The sequence below is a fragment of the Paroedura picta genome, chromosome 4 (assembly GCF_049243985.1).
Source record: "Paroedura picta isolate Pp20150507F chromosome 4, Ppicta_v3.0, whole genome shotgun sequence".
Taxonomy (NCBI): Eukaryota; Metazoa; Chordata; class Lepidosauria; order Squamata; family Gekkonidae; genus Paroedura; species Paroedura picta.
Window position 1 is genome coordinate 50,837,099 of NC_135372.1, and position 18,174 is coordinate 50,855,272.

The following is an 18,174-nucleotide window of genomic DNA, read 5'->3' on the forward strand; positions in this document are numbered from 1 at the left end:
TAACTTCTAAGGCAGTCGATTCCACTGCTGAACTACTCTGATATTTAGCTGCTATCGTACTATAATCTAAATACATAGCACTTGAAAATTTTCTACTCCACATCACTGTATGCAGACATCCTAACCATTGGTGGCTCTAATATTTGTGAAAACCCCCTATAGGTGGGCTGCTGTTCGGCCTGTGCTTCCCCCTGCACCGGCCAATCTGGGCATGCCCAGATTGGGCCAGCGCCTGGAACATTGGCATCCAGAAGCCGGCCGCAAGTCTGCAGAGCCATTGCCCCATCCAGCAGCATGACAACCACTTCAAGGCAACCAGCAGCATGACAACCACACTGGCTGCATGCCAGGCCGGCTGGCTGTAGAGCCATGAGCCCAACCACAAGAGGGAACGGCAGGTGGGGCAGCGGCGGATCCCTCAAGGGGGGGGCCACTGCTATCACCCATTGCATTCCTGGATGCAACGGGGTTTCAGACTAGTGCCTTAAATAAATGTATGAAGAGCATACTGTCTAGCTGATGGATGAGGCCCCAAACTGTGATACTCACAAGTCACTGATTAATCTTACCTTCCATTCTTCTTCTTTCCAGCAATCATCAAACACTGATGTCTTTAGCTCTGAAAAATGAAACTGCTGGTTAAGAAACACCATCTGTATTATAACCATACAACAGTATCATAGGTCTAGACAGCACATAACAGTGTGTACAGTGTAAACAAATACACATAATTAAACAGTTATATTAAATGGTACTGGTTAACAATTTGGGGGGAGGGAAGGGAGAGAGCAGTAAAACTGCAAAAAATAAAAGCCTGCAAAAACATTTAGTAGTCCTTTAAACCAGGGAGCCAGATTTCAAATCTACCTCTTTGAATTTGTCACTGCAATACAGGAGATCATATTTTCCCCTCCTTCAAGCACAACAGTCCCATCATTCAGTTTAAGAGTTCAGTCTAAAGACTAAGGATAGGCACCTGACCCCCACCCCCCATACACACATAAGTTACCCAGATACCCCTCTTTCGGCAGATTACTACACATCAAGGAATTCCAAGCTGAGCAGGTTCTTTCAACCCTTCTCCTAGGTCCTCTGGAAGACTGAAGAACAAAAGGGCCAGCAAAAAGAAGCAAAGTAACCTCCCTACAGATTCTCTACATGTGTCAGAAGACTTTGGAAAAAGGCAGGATCACAGGCAATCCTAAATTACCCTGTTCCAAGGACATTGCTACCCTTGAGGCATCTCAAGGAGAAGAAGAGTTGGTATTTATAACCCACTTTCTCTACCACAAGGAGTCTCAAAGAGGCTTATAATCGCGTTTTCTTTCTCTCCCCACAACAGGCACCCTGTGAGGCTGAGAGAGCCCTAATATTAGTGTTGTATTACTGTGACGAGCCCAAGGTCACCTAGCTGGCAGCATGTGGAAGAGTGGGAAATCAGGCTCTTTTACTCCGCAGCAGCAGCAGCACAAAAATTCTAGCGGAGTTCTTCCCTAACAACAGGAACTGAGCATTATAGCACCCTCTCACAAAGCTACTGCTGGTGTTCACTCTGGAAAAGAGTGAGTGAGTGAGTGAGTGAGTCCCTTCCTCGAGGGCTCAGGGAGACTTACAACATTAATAGTTAATTAAAACATTATTAAAATTTTGATCTATCATGAAAACACTAAAGACTCAACACCTTCCCTCTGGTGGGATGGAGGTGGAATAAAGTGCTGAGCTGGAATTTACTATATGACATATTATTGTCTGTGGAGGGAGGCCAGGTATTGCTGATGTTTCCATAGGTCTGGTGGGACAGCTCTGTCTTACAGGCCCTGCAAAACTGTTCTACCAGGCCAGCACCAGGGCAGAGAAGGCCCTGGCTCTGACTGAGGCTAGTTTCACACTTCTGTGGCTGAAGATCTTGAGCAGGGTAAGAGGTTGTCCCACAAGTATATCAAAGGAGCCCTTCATTTTAGCTTACACTGCATTGCAAGCAAGCATGGGTGGCTCTTCCATCTCTTGCTCAATTCAAAATATAGCCATTGTTTGAAGTTAGCTGCAGACTAAAAATCTAGAAGTCCCTCTTTGCTAGATTCTTGATGCATATTTGCGTATTGCAACTTTTATCCTCTGCCCATCCTCCATCAACTCAAGAATTGCCTTAGGAGTTCACTTCTGATGTTTCTAGATCCAAATCCCAGCCCCTCACACCCCTTAGTACTTTTTCCCCCCACTATCCCTTCTGAATGCTATCGGTTCTTTCCCCAACAGCTGTTCCAAATAATGCAGAGATGCCTGAAGATGCCATTTATAACTAACACACCGACCTGGTGGAATGAGCTCCCGGAAGAGCTGCGGGCCCTGCGGGAACTTTCAACATTCCGCAGGGGCTGCAAGATGGAGCTCTTCTGCCAGGCTTTTGGTTGAGGCCGGGCAGCAAGGGAGATCCGGCCCGCCCTCACAAATGTGGCAGCTGCGTGTGCTACCACCCCCCCTTTTCTTCCTTTTAATGGGGTTATGGAAATTGGGATAGTTTGCATGAACCTGGCCGCCATTCTTGTCTTGCCTTGTACTATGTACTATGTTTTATTGTTCTTATTACTGTTTTTAGGGGATTGGTTTTATGTGACCCACCTCGAGCCTCCGGGGAGGGAGGCGGGATATAAATTAAAGGATAATAATAAATAATAATAATAAAATAAATTGCCAATCATTCATTATTGATCTTTTCTTTTTTAACTAGCTCTATTTTAACACCCTTATAATATTGCAGAAAAAAACTGAAATATTCATTTTAAAAGTACATTCAATCTTTTCTGCTAGTTCAGGCTTGGATCCTAAGCCTGGCTTCTGCTGCAACTTTGCCCATTGCAGGGATGATTCTCTAGTGTGGACTGAATCCATCTGACACTAGCCACGTTTTGGTTCACTACTAAAAGATCTTGGTGTTGCATGAAAAACATGATGCACAACAAAAGGCCACCTCTGCAATAGAAATGGGCACGGATCAAGCAGAAGCAAGACTTGGGATCTGAATGGCATTCATCAGGCTTCCAGCCTTCCTGTAACTAAGGAAGGAAAGCTCTATTCAGTGTTTCTTGTGCAGTTCCCTTAATGTTTAATGCAAAAGAGGTAATTGCACTTCCTTATATTTTTCCTATGATCAGATTTTCCTGTTTGTCACTGCCTTATAGCTGCTGCCAGAGACAATACGGTATGGTTTTAACAATTGCAGCACCTCCATAACATGCAAAGAACTCCTACTGCCAATAAAAATGACAAAATACAATGCTGCCAGTGTATTACTTTTTCAGGTAGTCCTTCGGTTTAAGAAATTATATTGTGCTATCAATATTAATTTTTTTGAAGTGCAAAAATAAACAAAAAGACCAATCTCCTTCCCTGGTCTAGGCTTATGCCATACTCTTAATTGGCTAAAGTAGGCACAGGAGCTTGTCTTGGCTTCAAGATTCTATTTTACAGATTGTAAAAATATCCTGATGTCATATTTCAGGATACATTTCAAGCAGCAGTGTTTGGTGGGATAAAGGGAACACTACAAAATAATGCCTATTACAAAAAATAAATAAATAGAAGTCCACTTGGACGGATAGATGAAGATTTGACAGAGCCAACGCCCAAAGAGTTCCCACTTTTTAGTGAATTCTAATCTCCTTGAGAAATATATCACAACATACAACCATCAAAATAAAATGTTTCTTGCCCCAGAACTCCACAAGGTCTTCCTAGATATTTATATGAAGCTCAGTGAGCTATTCCCTTATCTGAGTGTGCAGCAGGGAAAAGAGACAGGCTATCAACCAACTCAAGAATCAAAAATCTTATTATCATGGACTACTTCACCCCTCTCCTATTGGAGCAATTCATTTACTTCATTTATATCCTGCCTTCCTTCCCACTGGGGATCCAGTGTAGGGAGGTCAAACTGCAAGTATGTACAGGCTTCAGTGGCAGAATGGGGAATCAAGGCTGTCTCCCAGATCCTAGTCAGGCACTCTAACCATTACTGGCTCTCATGCAGGACAAGGAAGAAATAAGCATAGGGGTGACACACTGAAGGAATGTAAGCTGCAGGAATTTCTCTCCAATATGTATCAGCCAATTATTCTTCCTTAAAATGATCAATGTTAAGATTACTTTTAGAACATAGGCTTGTTATAAGATATGCATCTGTTCTCTAATGGAAGCTACTGCATTCCCTGCTCCAATATTTTCCGTTCTGCAGCATTCACTATCTAACATTTCGACCTTGATCAGTACTTGTGAGCTTCAACAGAAACCAACTATAAGTTTGCACCATTTGAAGTTCTCCAGAGACTTTTGTAATCGGTCGGTAATGGGTTTCCTCACAGAATTGACTTGTAATAAACTTGTAATCAAGATCAGACTGAATAAAACATTTTAAGCAAAATGCATCAAATCAATGTCACACCCACAGTAAAGCCAGCAGTTCCCAACTCTTCTGCAGTACAAAATCTGCAGTACATTTTCCCTAAGATCTCCAGACACTGCTCAATTCATAACATTTATTATCTGCTCCAAAGGAACCAGGATTTCCTGTAATTTAACAAAATGATTTTAATTACTAGGAGAACGGTAGATAATTGAAAAAACTGTCTCTTTACCCTGAAACACCCACTCTGACCCTCATTTTCACCTTTAAATAGACAGTAGGGGAAGGGGGGAGGGAGAATATAAGCACAGAAATCAAGGTTTATTGCTGCATTAAGACTTTATTATAGGTAGGGTATAAATCATAATCCACCATTGTACTCTCAGGATAAAAGGGGGGGGGGGGAAGCCGAAAGCTGTTTATTTTAAAATATTACATCTTAGACAGAGAGATCACCAAACATGAGTTCTTAAACATCAGCTACACACAAACCACTGCAACTGCCTTCATCACTTGCATCCCATTCCTACACAGAGCTAGGATGCCGAATCCATTTAAATTGATGGCTTTTGGGAGCACAATTCATAGGACTGCAGTCTTAAACGCTAGAGAGAGAGAGAGAGAGAGACTAGGTTGGTAGTAGAGGAGAGCTTCTCTCCTTCAAGGTTATTTTCCCAACCACCGATCTGCTATTTGTCACTCATTCAGATCCCATAGCATCTCTTCAGCAACCTCGGACTGTTTTGCAGATCAACCTGCTGTTACTACAATAAGCGCATTTTTACCTTGCCTATCCCTCTTCAATCTACTCGCGCAAGCAGGTGTATTAAATGAAATACCAGCCACCGCCCTAAACTGTCTGACAGGAGAGCAGAATCCAAACGCAAGGGACAGGGCTGCCGCTTTTTCCGCCCCTTTCCCTGCTAGTTCCCCTCCTGTGCCTTTGAACAGCAGCCACGGAGCTACATTTAGCAGGTGACACTTTTCCTGGCGCAGAGAAGGCGCTCCCCTCGACAAGAGCCAGCAGGAAAAGAGAAGCCGGGCGGCCACTTCGCAAGCCACACGCGCGGTTCTCCCCGCAGCGCCGCTGCCATCGCCTCAGCGAGCGCCCAAGCCGCTAGCCAGCCATCCCCGCCAGCCCTGTGACAGCCCAGCGGAGGACGACCGAGGCCTCCCGCAACCTCTTCCTCCTCCTCCTGCAAACGGAGGGAGAGAGGGGGCGGCCTGCCGCCCGGCTTCCCCAACAGGGCGCACTTCCGAGCAGGGCAGGGCAGGGAGGCGACGGGCGCAACGACGGGCCGGCACTTACTCTGCCACACCAGGCTCTTCAGCCCCCGATCCCCGCTCGCAGCCACCGCCGGCGCCATCTTCCTTCAGCGCCTCCACCTCGCTTGACGTGACGAAAAACTTCCGCGCTCTCCACCAAGGCCATTCACCCCGGGCCTTCGAGGCAAGCTCCCGCCCACTCCCGCGTAGGCCGCACCCCTCGCCTTGCTTTTGAATTTGCGGGGGGGGGGGGGGACTGGGTCGTCTGAGACCCCGCTTCACTCTGCAAAGAGACGGCTGCATTTAATGCTTGGCGGTAGAAATGTGCATCCCGCTGTCGTTTATGGTATTCAATAAAAGCGGCTGTTTTCGTTTAAATCTCTCTTCTCAGCATGAAACAGGAAACAAAGCCGCCCTCACTGTCCAAAGGCGTCTGATACAGCATACAATCGCCTTCTTTCCTCTCCTTGCAACAGACAGCCTGTGAGGTAGGTGAGGCTGAGAGAGCAGCTTCTAACAGGAGTCGCCCAAGGTCACCCAGCTGGCTGTACATGGAGGGAGGAATCAAACCCTGCTCCCCAGATTAGAAATCACTGTTCTTAACCACTACACCATGCTGGTTTAAAGAAGACCCAAACCATAAAACCAATTAAAGACCACATCTTACTGCAAACCATACACCCTAATAAATTCAGTGCAAGTTATTAAAAACAAAAATGCAGTTACAGAAAGCATTTTGGTTTTGTAAGGGAAAATCTGACTAGTTTCAAACTAGTTGTGCAAGTAGTTCAATTGGCTGGACCCCGAGGTAAGAAAAAGACAGGGTAATACCTCACAGTCCAGTTGAACCAGTTAAGTGGTTCCAACACTGGTTTCTTGCATTCCATGCTGGCAGCACCTTTTTAACTACCTTGCAGCAGCATTTTGAACCAGCTGTTTTTAAAATCTTTTAAAAAGACAGAACATGTCTCCGGAGTGCAATGAGAGTCACTAAGGCATGTTTGACTGAAGCCACATCCTTCCTTTCTAGAAAAGAGTGCAGTTTGACATACTAGCCTGACATATGGAACAAGCACATAATTTGTGCACAGAAAGGTACTGAAAGTGAGGCCAGAAAGCGAAAATAATTCATTTTCCACCCCCCCTTCTACCAGGAATTTATTATTTATTTTATTTATTCATATTTATATACCGCCCTCCCCGAAGGCTCAGGTAGAAGATCAGAGTCTAAAACTGTTGAGATTTTGGGGAGGTCCTGCCTCATGTATCAGGAGCACACACTACCCATGTTGATCCTGATACCTGTGATCACCATTTTGTCTAAGGAGACACACTTGTTTCAGGTTTCACTACACATGAACTCAACCCATACAATTAAAAAGATAGTATTTTGTTTATGTTTCCTGAAGCTTTGAAAACAGTAGCCTTGTCCATAAGTTATAGTGAACACTATCTGTGTACAGAATACACTTGCTTTTACTTTATACATGCATTGACTAATTCTCATGTTACATTCAATTCATATATAATTGAATGTGTGATTGAAACTGCACATTTATTCAAATACTGGTCCCCAGTTTAATTTGTAAAGTGGGTGGATAAGGGTTTTTTCATAAAAATAATTGTACCGTAACACATATAGGCAAGCTGTATGTGCATTCACTTTAACATGTGAACAAGACCAGTGCATTGAGAGCATCACAGGTAGTACACACTGACAGTACACACCTTTATTTGCTCTATATTGAGTGGTGGCTACCCTCTTGTAGAAGTTGGATCTCTTTTGCCTCTGCAACAGAAGGGGACAGAAAAATCTCCCTGAGAAAAGAGTTCCAGAGCTTTGGTGCCATGATTGAAAATGCCCTCTCCTGGGTTGCCACCTACCTAATCTCAGAAGGCGGGGGAGGTGCTTTAAGCAGGATCTCTGAGGATGACCATGAGGGTCAGGCAGGTCCATAAGGCAGTAGACAGTCCTTCAGCTATGTTGCTCTTAAACGATGTAGGGCTTTGAAGGTCAAGTCCAGTATTTTCAATTGTGTCCAAAAACAAACTGAAAGCCAGTGTAGGTGGGCCAAGACTGGACTGGTAAGGTACCTACAACTCACTCCAGTCAACATCTTGACTGCAGTATTCTGTAGCAACTAAAGTTTCCAAATACTTTTTAAGGGCAGCCCCATGCACAGGGCACTGCTGTAGTCTATTCTGGATGTAACCAGGACATGTACCACAAGCATCCAGAACTTTCAGTGATCAGTGTGTAACATTTGTTTACACAATTGAATGTATGATATACAAAACGGATAATTTATTAAACTGCATAAGAAGATATAAAACATGCTCCACTGAAAGAGGAGATAGAATATTACTGGGGGGAGGAGAGGGAGGTTCAAAGAGTAAAAACTAACAAAAACTATTTCTAGCTCAGAATTCAGATGAGACATCACTCAATATGTCTATGAACAACAGAGAAAAAGGGAATGGAAAAGTGATTTCCATATTCAGTGGATATCACAAATAGTTTTATTCATTTGATGAAAAAAATTAGGTAAACTTGACTGGTCACCATCTGCACTCCACCCTTTCTAGGCAAGGCTAGAGGAGGAGCTACAGACAAGCATAAACTCTGTTTCTAAAACATAGCTGATAACATTCATAAGAAGGTGGTTTCTGCTGATTTTTGCTGATGGTGATCTCTTTGTATCCATAAGTGAAAGGGGAACTAAAAGTCCAGCTTGCAGAATGATTGCTACAAGATATAGACATTTCATACTTTCTGGGTTCATTCTCATCAGCTGTAAAATGGTGAGTCAAAGCAGTTTATTTCCTCATTTCCAGGACAGACTTGTTTGAACAAATGTCATCTACAATGCTACTTTCCCCCCCATTTTTTTGACAATCCAATTGTTGTGGATATATGTTGGCTTTGCTCTTGAAATATATAAGAAAATATTTTAATAGCTAAAATATTTAAGATCAAGCCAATTTTGAAGGGCAATATTCAGCTTAGTCAATGGACCTTAAAGGCTATAATTCTGTTTAGGATTTCAGTGTAAGCTGCAATTCTATACACAGTTACCATTCATCTCAGTGGGACTTTTTCTGAATAAACATACTTAGAATTGTTTTATCTGCTATAATAAGGACCTGAGTGCAACTTAAAACACTGAGGTGACATATTACATCCCATTTTACTACTTTTTTCTAATTTATTTGCTCTATATTGAGTGGGGGCTACCTTCTTGTAGAAGAATACATGAAAACAAATTGTTGAAATTTCAGAACACAAGCAGTCTGATTCACACAAAAATATTCAAAAGATATACCATCCTTGATTTGAGAATAAGGTTGTCTTATGACTCTATCAACCATTATCCTCCACTTTTAAAATCTCTCATTGCTATGGAAATATTTGATAGTTCTCACTGTAAGGATACCAACAGTCTGGCTCTATGCTTTTATATACTTTTATTTAGAGAATAGTCATATTGCATGTGTTCAGTTTACTCTGATTTGATCCTTCGTAAAGCTATTTCAAAGTATATCACATCAAGTCCCTTTTCAGGTGAACTAAATATGCTTTTGTCCACAGACTCATGTTAAATCTAGCACAAAAATCTTTAACTTTTTTGGCTCTGAATTATTGATTTAGTCATGTTACATGCTGCCATTCAGCATTTTCAAGGGCTGCAAGATGGCTCACAATCTAAAATCTCCAAAGAAATATACATAATAAAATCAATACTCATAAGTCAGGTATCCCCAAAGCTGCTCATGGAACACTGACAGAAATCTTGTAGAACAAAAATGCCCTAAGCTTCCTTCAGGAGACATGTCACAAATGCACCAAGTCCTGGGAGAGGGAGTTCCTCCCAATACATCCTTAATGCAGGCTCCCACCAAAACTCCTGTCTTAGGGCCACTGAAGCTTCAACAGGCTGATGTAGATCCTTCTGTATTTGTAGGCAACTTGTGACTTAGGATAACTGGCAGTCTTGATGTGCATCACATCAGAAAACATTTAGTCACTAGGACTCTGATAAGCATGATTTAACAGATGTGGATCCAGATGCTAATCTATATCAAGCAAATGTGGAGATAGCTAGTTTTCTCTTACCAGCCTGGAGATATTACATAGAAGAAGCTTCACCTACAAACAATGGTTCTTATGTTTGTATAATCTGTTTGAAATCAGCATGCTGGCCTGTCAGCAATTGGAAACTTTCCCTTCAGGATCAATAGCCAAATGCCAGGAGGGGAAGGTGAACTTGTAATCTGATCTCCATACCTATGCCAAAACTCATGAATAGCTTTGTAGAGGCTATACATATCTATGCATGTTTAAACAAGATATCAAAATGACATGTTATTTGGCTAGTTATTTGCACTTTTTAAGACATCATTGTTTGCACTAGAAAGATAAAGTTTTAATTAATTCTAGAAAAAGGATTTCTCCCAATGCTTTGCTTAAATACTCTCAATCTTCTTTTACAGGTTATCTCAGCTAACACAGGTAAAACAAGGAAGGTATTTGCCTTTTGCAGTTATTTAAAAAAATAAAGATAAGAAAATTTAAATTCCATGTTTTTAAGCTTTATAATTTCAGGAACTTCATATACTCTTAACTAGGTGGTGAGCCCGTAATATCAACTCACATGTTTCAAATTATCCTAGTTATTTTGAGGGGTTTCAGAACCTGAGGCACTTGAAATGAAATTTAATGGGTTGGATTTAGACTAAACCAGCTATTTCCACTGACTCCCCCTTTTCTCTGCATGCCCCCTTCATATTCTTCAAGGTTCCCTGTTCCCAAGAGCAGCATTTAATATAATTCAGTGGACTGCAATGGAAGGGAGTAGCAGGGGAGTTCCATTCTGCCACTGAAAAATGTAATTTAGAACCAGCTCTGTGTGCATGCATCTGAAACATCATATGCAGAATTAAACTTTGTCTTAAAAGTGCTACTGGATTCAAATGCTGTTTTTAAGAAACTACTGTACATTATACAAATAATGATAAGTATTTCTATAGCACTTTCCCACAAAATACTCCATTCCTATTACCTCACAAGCATTGGTTCACAGGTAATGGCCCACATTGCCTTGAGATGAGGGTTTGGAGATTTGAGAGCAAGATTCATTCTCATTAACTTCCACCTTTCCCTCTACTCCTGCCTCCTTTTGTACACTCAAAGTTAATTTCAATTCAAATAATGGACCAGTTCTTCACAAAGGCGTTAAACTCGTGCCGCCTCCTGCTTGCAAATGTGCAGTTGGAAGCCACGGGAGACTCTTCCCGCATTTTCCCTCTGCCTCATCGTGGCTTTTTGCCTCCCAACGAGGTGAAAAGGGAAAACAAAGCAAACTTCTCCCTCTACTCCTCGGCTTGTCAATCACTGCAAGCAACCAATCCCCACACAGCGGTTGTTTTGAGGACTCAAATTTCCATCTTTCTCCCCCCCCCCAAGCCCCCAATTTTTTTAAAGGGCACTTCCACATTGCTATGTGGTAATGCCACAACACAAATGCATTTTTAGAAAATTAACACTTCCTCATTGCTATAGAGAAACTCCACAACAATAAAACATTCCTGGGATTCTTAGAGTTATGTTCTCTATGTTTGGGTAGATTTCTGAGAGACTGGACATGGTAACTAGACCCCGATGAGTGACTGTGTGTGAACAGTCAAGATTTTCTCCCTCATACATATTGAGAATTGTGTCTGAGAAATTGAGTCTGTAATCCAGAAACCATAACTGCCTGAGTTCCATCGTCATTTGTAGAAATAAAAAAGCCTGCAATGGAATACTGATACCTTTCTCAGCGTGGCTACGTAAGACGCAGATATTTTGTTCTAACAAGATCATGGTTTATCTTCCAAAAATTTCTGAGGATTGTACTTTGTTGAGATGCTGATAACTGTTGAGTTTGAGTTAACAATCCCATCACAAAACTCCAGGGAACAGGGAACACTTTATTGCATTACTTGAGGTGTTCACTCACATACTCTCAATTTTCTGTAGCTGGTGACTATTCTGTGGCAAATTAAAGAGACTGGATATGCATATCTGTTTTACAGGTTTCTCTGTATCTGTTTATGATGTGACATCAAGAAGCATTTACCTCCGGTGGCCCAAATTTCCAGGAGCCCTTTCTTACAGAGTCGTGGCAACCCCTATGAACACCATGGAACACTCTCCGTCAACCTATTTCAGTGATTTCTCGTTTGTAGGTACACTAGCCTCCCTCGCCCCCAACACTGTTTATATTGTAAAAGTAGATGCTGTTGACAAGAATGGAATTATATTGGCTGGAGCACAGACCATGCAGTTAACAGGTAAGCCTGGGATTGCTTTATTTTGTTTTTAGGGTTACTATTTTCACTGAAAGCTACTGGAGATGTGTTTTGAAAAGACATATGACAGGATCCTTCACAGGATTAAGCTGCTTAAAACTGCAGCCCTATCAGCATTGTTACGGGGAGAGGAATTTTGATGTGACTAAAGAGCTTTTGAGATAGTAGGTCATTCTGTGAGGGCTCGATTTATCTCCTGTTTGGTTGTGGCTGGGCCAGGGAAGGGGAGATGAAACTGAAGCAAATGCAGAGCAGAAATAGGGAAAGAGCAGAGTCTCCTAGTTGCTACTGCAACAAGCAGACTTGAACTGACATCTGACGTGGCAAAGACTTCCTTGCTGGCATACCTACTCTTCCTATACTATTCTGTATGTCATCTCAATTTGGTGCCTTCTTAGATTGCTAAGATAGACTAAGAAGTTTGCCTTCTTAGATTGCCACTCTGAGACACACATTGGGGTTTGCATGCTACTAAACATCCTGAAAAACCTTTGTCTGTACTTGTTGCTATGTATTAATGTATCTAGGCTTTTTGAAAGTTTACAGGAATAATCCGGTCATCTAGGGCAGCAGGTTGCAAACCATCTGAGTCTTATTGACTTCTTGCTGTTCAAGAATAGGAAATACACATCACACGTTGAAGTGCACTTTACTCAGTGAAAACCTCCTTCCTTCCATCCTCCTCATAGGCTCTTCAACTGCTAATCCTGTTAACTTTCACTTTCTTATGCTTGCTGAAAAACCAAAGCAGTTGTATTTCCTCTTCCATGTTTCATGCACAATGTGAAGTGATTCAGGTACCCTAGTCTGAGAAACCCAATTGTAGAGAATACCTTGGCATAAATAAGATCATGATATTAATAAGCAGTGATGTCCATAGGGAATTCCTACAAAAATATAATATCTGTATTTTAGGATGCAATTGTTTAGTAAAATGAAGGTCTGTATCTTTAATCGGAATCCTGGTTAAATTTGCAGATGTTATTTTGGCAAGAAACATTCGCAATGAAGGAAAATACTTTTTAGTCAAAGAGAAATGAGATAGGTCTATTCCTTATCCTCTGTGTTGCTTTATTAAACAATGCTTAGGAGCATGACAAATGGTGCAGAATGGGGACATATCTGGCTTGCTGGCTGGCTGGCAATGAATGAAAAGAAATCTTGGCACAACACAATGAGAATATTGTTCAAGAAGAGCTCATCATGCTAGTGAAAGTACAGCTCCTGTAATACTGCCAAGATCTCTGAAACCCTATTTTATTTGTTATGAATTTTTGGGTTGTGTTTCAATGTGCAAGCTGACATATCATTTTACTTAATTTTTTTAAAGTTTAGCAGAGTGTATTGAAAGTCACATATATCCTTTCTGTAAGCTCTCTCTTCCTCTCCACAACAGTGTCGCACAAGATTTTTCTAAATTAAATTGGAGAGCAAATAGCCGGGCACACAGTAAGGAACAAAGTTATATCCTTGAATGTGGCGTTCTCTGTTGATTTTGAAATGACCCTCATTCCAGGTATAATTTTTTTTAAGCTCCTGAGGTCCCCATTATTGAACAAGCTTATTCAAAGTTGAGTAACAGTATCACTGTGGAATGGGCAGCAGTTGCAGGGGCATCCAGTTACTTGCTGACAGCACAGGATGGAGATTCATTCATTGAAACAATCATCACAAATTCACCAGGCACTGTGACAGGGCTGAAGGCCGCCACAGTATACAAAATATCCATCCGATCTATAAACTCTGGAGGGAGAAGTCAACCTTCACCTGCAAAGAAGGCAAAGACAGGTAATTTTCATTCATATTTAAGAGCCAGTAACTTATTATCAGTACTATTGCATTACCAGCATATTCCTCAGTCCATTTCATTCTGGGCTTCTAATCTGGATTTGGAAGGACGATTGCAGGGTTAGTCTTGAACATCCATTTCTGTTGCATAAAGGAGAAATGTCCTGTTGATGCTTGGCTTTGCCAGTTGGCTTTTGACTCTGAAGATCCTTGCATTTCTACTGGATCATCTTTAAAATCTAGACCTCCATAGGTCAATAAACTGTTTATTTTTGTCTGGTCTGTTCCAGAAATCAGAGCTCAATGAATATCATTACACATCATGACCATTTTTCAGGAGGGGTTCAGTTTGTTCTGATTTTGTTCTCTAATGAACTAGGAGCTACGTCATATCAGTTCTAGACAACAACAGGTTGTGTTAAATCATTAAACAATTAAAATGGAATTAGGACAATATCAAAATATTTAGTGCAATATCTTCTACCTGGATACTCTCAAGGGAAGTCACATGATATTAAAGTATAGTTAATGTGAATGTCTGAGAGTAAGGTAAAGGTAAAGGTATCCCCTGTGCAAGCACCGGGTTATGTCTGACCCTTGGGGTGACGCCCTCTAGTATTTTCATGGCAGACTCAATAGGGGGTGGTTTGCCATTCCCTTCCCCAGTCATTACCGTTTACCCCCCCCCCCCAGCAAGCTGGGTACTCATTTTACCGACCTCGGAAGGATGGAAGGCTGAGTCAACTTTGAGCTGGCTGCTGGGATTGAACTCCCAACCTCATGGACAGACAGCTTCAGACAGCATTTCTGCTGCCTTACCACTCCGCCACAAGAGGCTCTTGTCTGAGAGTAGACCACTTCAATTATGGTTTGTTAGATTAATCAAACTGGGATCTGAAACCCTGGTTTGAGGTTAGTTTATTAGACACAGTAACTCTTAACTTCAGTTTTGTGCGACATTCCCCAGTGTACAGAGATAACCACTTGGAGCATCTCAAGACTGTACCCTTTATCACTTTTCACTATTTCTCACTAGCAGTTTCCCTGATCCATTAAACCAGCATTTATGGAAACAAAAAAGGATGCAAATTCTTGTCTGCAAACTGAATTCTGGTTTCACAAAACAATTTGTAGTTAAACCAGTGACTCTTCGTTAGGTCAGGACTGAGGCACAGAGATAAAAATATTTGTGATAGACAAAGATCATGGATTATTCCTTCATTTGTTCTAAGGAAAGCATGGCATTGGTCTACTACTTCAGGTTGTAATTGAGGCTTTGAAAGAGGCAAAGACTCAGCATTTCTGCTCCAAAGGAGCAAAGAGAATGGGGACATAGACACACTATGCTGGAAAGAATCAGGTCACAACTTTATTGACTCAGGTTCCTTAGGTTTTGGCACAGCATAGGCTGGGGACATTGGATGCAGTTGACAGCCCAACTGTTCTCAGCACCTTCCCCAACCCATCTGTTAGGGTAATTAAAGGAAGAGTGCTGGCACTGGGGCTGGAATGGCATGAACCTCTAATCCTGCTATCACCATTCTTCTGGGGGTGTCAGTGCATCAGCCCTGAGGGTGGCTGTCCAAACCTTATTTCTGTGTATTTTCAAGGACATTCGGAGTTGCTACTTATACTACAGAGTGCTATATGGCTTTGTACTTAGGTGTGTGTATATGAGTTCAAAATGCAAAGTGAGAAGCTGTTCTAATGTTGATAATCTAAAATGAAATCTTCTACATACAGATATAAAACCCCATTAAACTATGCTTGTTCATTCTCAGTCTTGGCTGCTCCAATCCTGACGGCAAGTTCCCCAGGCTCTGGCAACATAGTGGTGAGCTGGAGAGCTGTGTATATGGCTGTTGGATTTTTTGTGTCTATCATGAGATCAGATGGTTTGGGCAACATGCTGAAAGAGAACACCACCAACACCTCATTGGTGTTTTCTAGTCTAGATCCAGGAACTCTTTATACCATCAAGGCACATGCTTGGGATGCCAGTGGGATACCTGGAGATGATGTCACCTACAACCAAAGAACACGTAAGGATTAAATGTAGTTAGTAACTTTGCATTAGCCATTGTGGAAGCAATGAAAGAGGAGTGAAAATGTCACCTTTTTATGTATCTATGTTTATAAAATTATTTACATCACGAAAAAACAGTTCAAAAAGTGCAGATAGAAAAAAAAATATGATGAATGAGTCTTTCTCCAAAGGAAAGACTCTGACTCCAATGGAAGAAGATTCCTTCATTAGAGCCAGGTTGGTGTAGTGGTTAGAAGCGCCGACTTCTGACCTGGCGAGCTGGATTTGATTCCCCACTCCACCAAATGCAACCAGTTGGCTGACCTTGGGCTTGCCACAGCACTGATAAAGCTATTCTGACTGAGCACTAACATCAGGGCTCTCTCAGCCTCACCTACCTCACATGGTGTCTGTTGTGGGGAGAGGAAATGGAAAGTGATCGTAAGCTGCTTTGAGACTCTTTTGGGTAGAGAAAATAGCATATAAGAACCAGCTCTTCTTCTTCTAGAGCAAGATTTTGGCCCTTAGCAGAAGGACCTTATTAGCAGAAGGGATCCATCAAACGCAACCTATGCTGTTTGCATTAAAAATGGCTATTTTGGAGGTTGGGGCTGGGTAGTCACCAACATATACTCAGCTGTTTTTCACACTTTCAGCTGATCCCACAAAGCTGTAGAAACCCTGAACCAGTGCCTGGGGGCAGTTTTAGAATTAATGCAGGCTAATAAACTGAAGCTTAATCCCAACAGGATGGAAGTGCCAGTGGTGAGTGGAAGGGCTGACCTGGGGTTGCACTCCCTTTGGCTCTTGGGCTCAGACCTACTGCTGAATAAGCAGGTGGCAGCTGTGGACAAGAGTGCCTTTTACCAGCTTTGACTGGTTAGCCAGCTGTGACCTTTTCTGGACAGACTAGATCTGGCCACTGTGGTGTATATCCTGGTTACATCCAATTATTAATAGTAATATTAATATTATTAATTACCCATCTCCCCCCGGAGGCTCCAGGTGGGTGGGTTACAACACTCCATAAAAACTCCAAATACAATTCATTAAAACAATATAAAACCAATACATACAAAATATCAACCCCATAAAACTAAGATGAAGCGGTGAAAAAACTCCTGGCTTAAAACCCCAAATCTTCATCACCTAGAGGGGATGGTGCAAGAGGATGCTGATTGAGTTCATTACCCCCACTCCTCTGAGTGGCCCTGATCTTCTTGGCCACCCGGCCTCAACCATAGACTTGGCAGAAGAGCTCCGTTTTGCAGGCCCTACAGAATGCAGAAAGCTCCCACATTCATTCCACCAGGTCAGGGCCAGGACCGAAAAGGTCGAGGCCAGGTGAGCAACACTAATAGACTGCCCTTGAAAAGTGTTAAGAAACTTCAGTTGGTACAAAATGCTGCAGCCAGGATGTTGTCTAGATGGGGTTCCTATCATACCTGTATTGTCCTACCTACATTGACTTCCAGTTTGTTTTCAGGCACAATTCAAAGTGTTGGCCAGACCAATCACTCTTTCTCAGCCTAAACTACCCCACAAAGCACAAGGTTGCTGTAGGTTGTTTGTAAGGAAAACATGGAGGAGGAATGATTAATGTTGCCTTGAGTTCCTAGGAGGAAGGGCGGAATAATTAAAACTGTAATCGACGTGTTCCACTTAAAGGAATAATTTCATATTTGTTTTGACCTCTTGTAGGGCCCCTCGCACCAACTGATGTTCAGGTGACTTTTGACAGTGGAGCTTTGAGAGCTGTTATTTCTTGCACACCAACAGATGGAGCTTCTAGTTATATGATGGCAGCCCACAGTAGCACCTCTGAGCTAAACTGTAGTACAAGTACCAGTTCCTGCATTATACCATCACTGGAGTGTGGGGCTGAATATTCCCTGTCTGTCATAGCAAGCAATGAGGCTGGTTTGAGCATGCCTGCTGAGGCTGTCACTTTCAAAACTGGTATGTGATTGAAATCCCTGTGATGTAAATGAATCTGTGTACAGTTCTTGTGGTGCAGAGACATGTGTGGTATTATGATCTTGTTATTATTGTTATACTATTATTACTGCTACTGTTACCTGTTACCATATGTTAATTGTATCCTTTCCTGTTTTCTGTAAACCGCCCTGAGCCCTCAGGGAGGGTTGTATATACCGGCGTATAAGACGACTGGGCGTATAAGACGACCCCCCAACATTTCCACTCAAAATATAGAGTTTGTTACATTACATTACGGTACTATGGGCCACTATGGGCAGCTATGTCTATCCCAACTGAAGTACACCCGGCGTATAGGACGACCCCCCCACTTGAAGGCATGTTTTTCAGGGGGGGAAAGTAGTCT

The 18,174-nt window shown here is 42.2% G+C and overlaps 2 protein-coding genes across 4 annotated transcripts in view; one reads left to right on the forward strand and one right to left on the reverse strand.

Moving 5' to 3' along the window:
- Positions 1 to 5,826, reverse strand: part of STXBP3 (syntaxin binding protein 3) — a 38,233-nt gene extending 32,407 nt beyond the window's left edge. Inside the window, exons 1-2 of the mRNA XM_077332808.1 lie at positions 5,709 to 5,826; positions 570 to 619 (exon numbers count right to left, since the gene is read on the reverse strand). Of these exons, the coding sequence (XP_077188923.1) occupies positions 570 to 619; positions 5,709 to 5,766 (108 nt within the window). The 5' untranslated portion in view covers positions 5,767 to 5,826. The remainder of the gene's footprint in view (positions 1 to 569; positions 620 to 5,708) is intronic.
- Positions 5,827 to 6,003: 177 nt separating this feature from the next.
- FNDC7 (fibronectin type III domain containing 7) overlaps positions 6,004 to 18,174 on the forward strand; it is a 28,401-nt gene continuing 16,230 nt past the window's right edge. The window contains exons 1-7 of one of the 3 annotated variants that reach the window (XM_077332796.1): positions 6,004 to 6,153; positions 8,374 to 8,467; positions 10,157 to 10,175; positions 11,741 to 11,998; positions 13,550 to 13,804; positions 15,586 to 15,846; positions 17,532 to 17,789. In XM_077332796.1, coding sequence (XP_077188911.1) covers positions 8,405 to 8,467; positions 10,157 to 10,175; positions 11,741 to 11,998; positions 13,550 to 13,804; positions 15,586 to 15,846; positions 17,532 to 17,789 — 1,114 coding nt within the window. In that variant the 5' untranslated portion in view covers positions 6,004 to 6,153; positions 8,374 to 8,404. Of the gene's footprint in view, positions 6,154 to 8,334; positions 8,468 to 10,156; positions 10,190 to 11,740; positions 11,999 to 13,549; positions 13,805 to 15,585; positions 15,847 to 17,531; positions 17,790 to 18,174 lie in introns of those variants that run through there. The other 2 variants (XM_077332798.1, XM_077332799.1) reach the window with 2 other exon arrangements.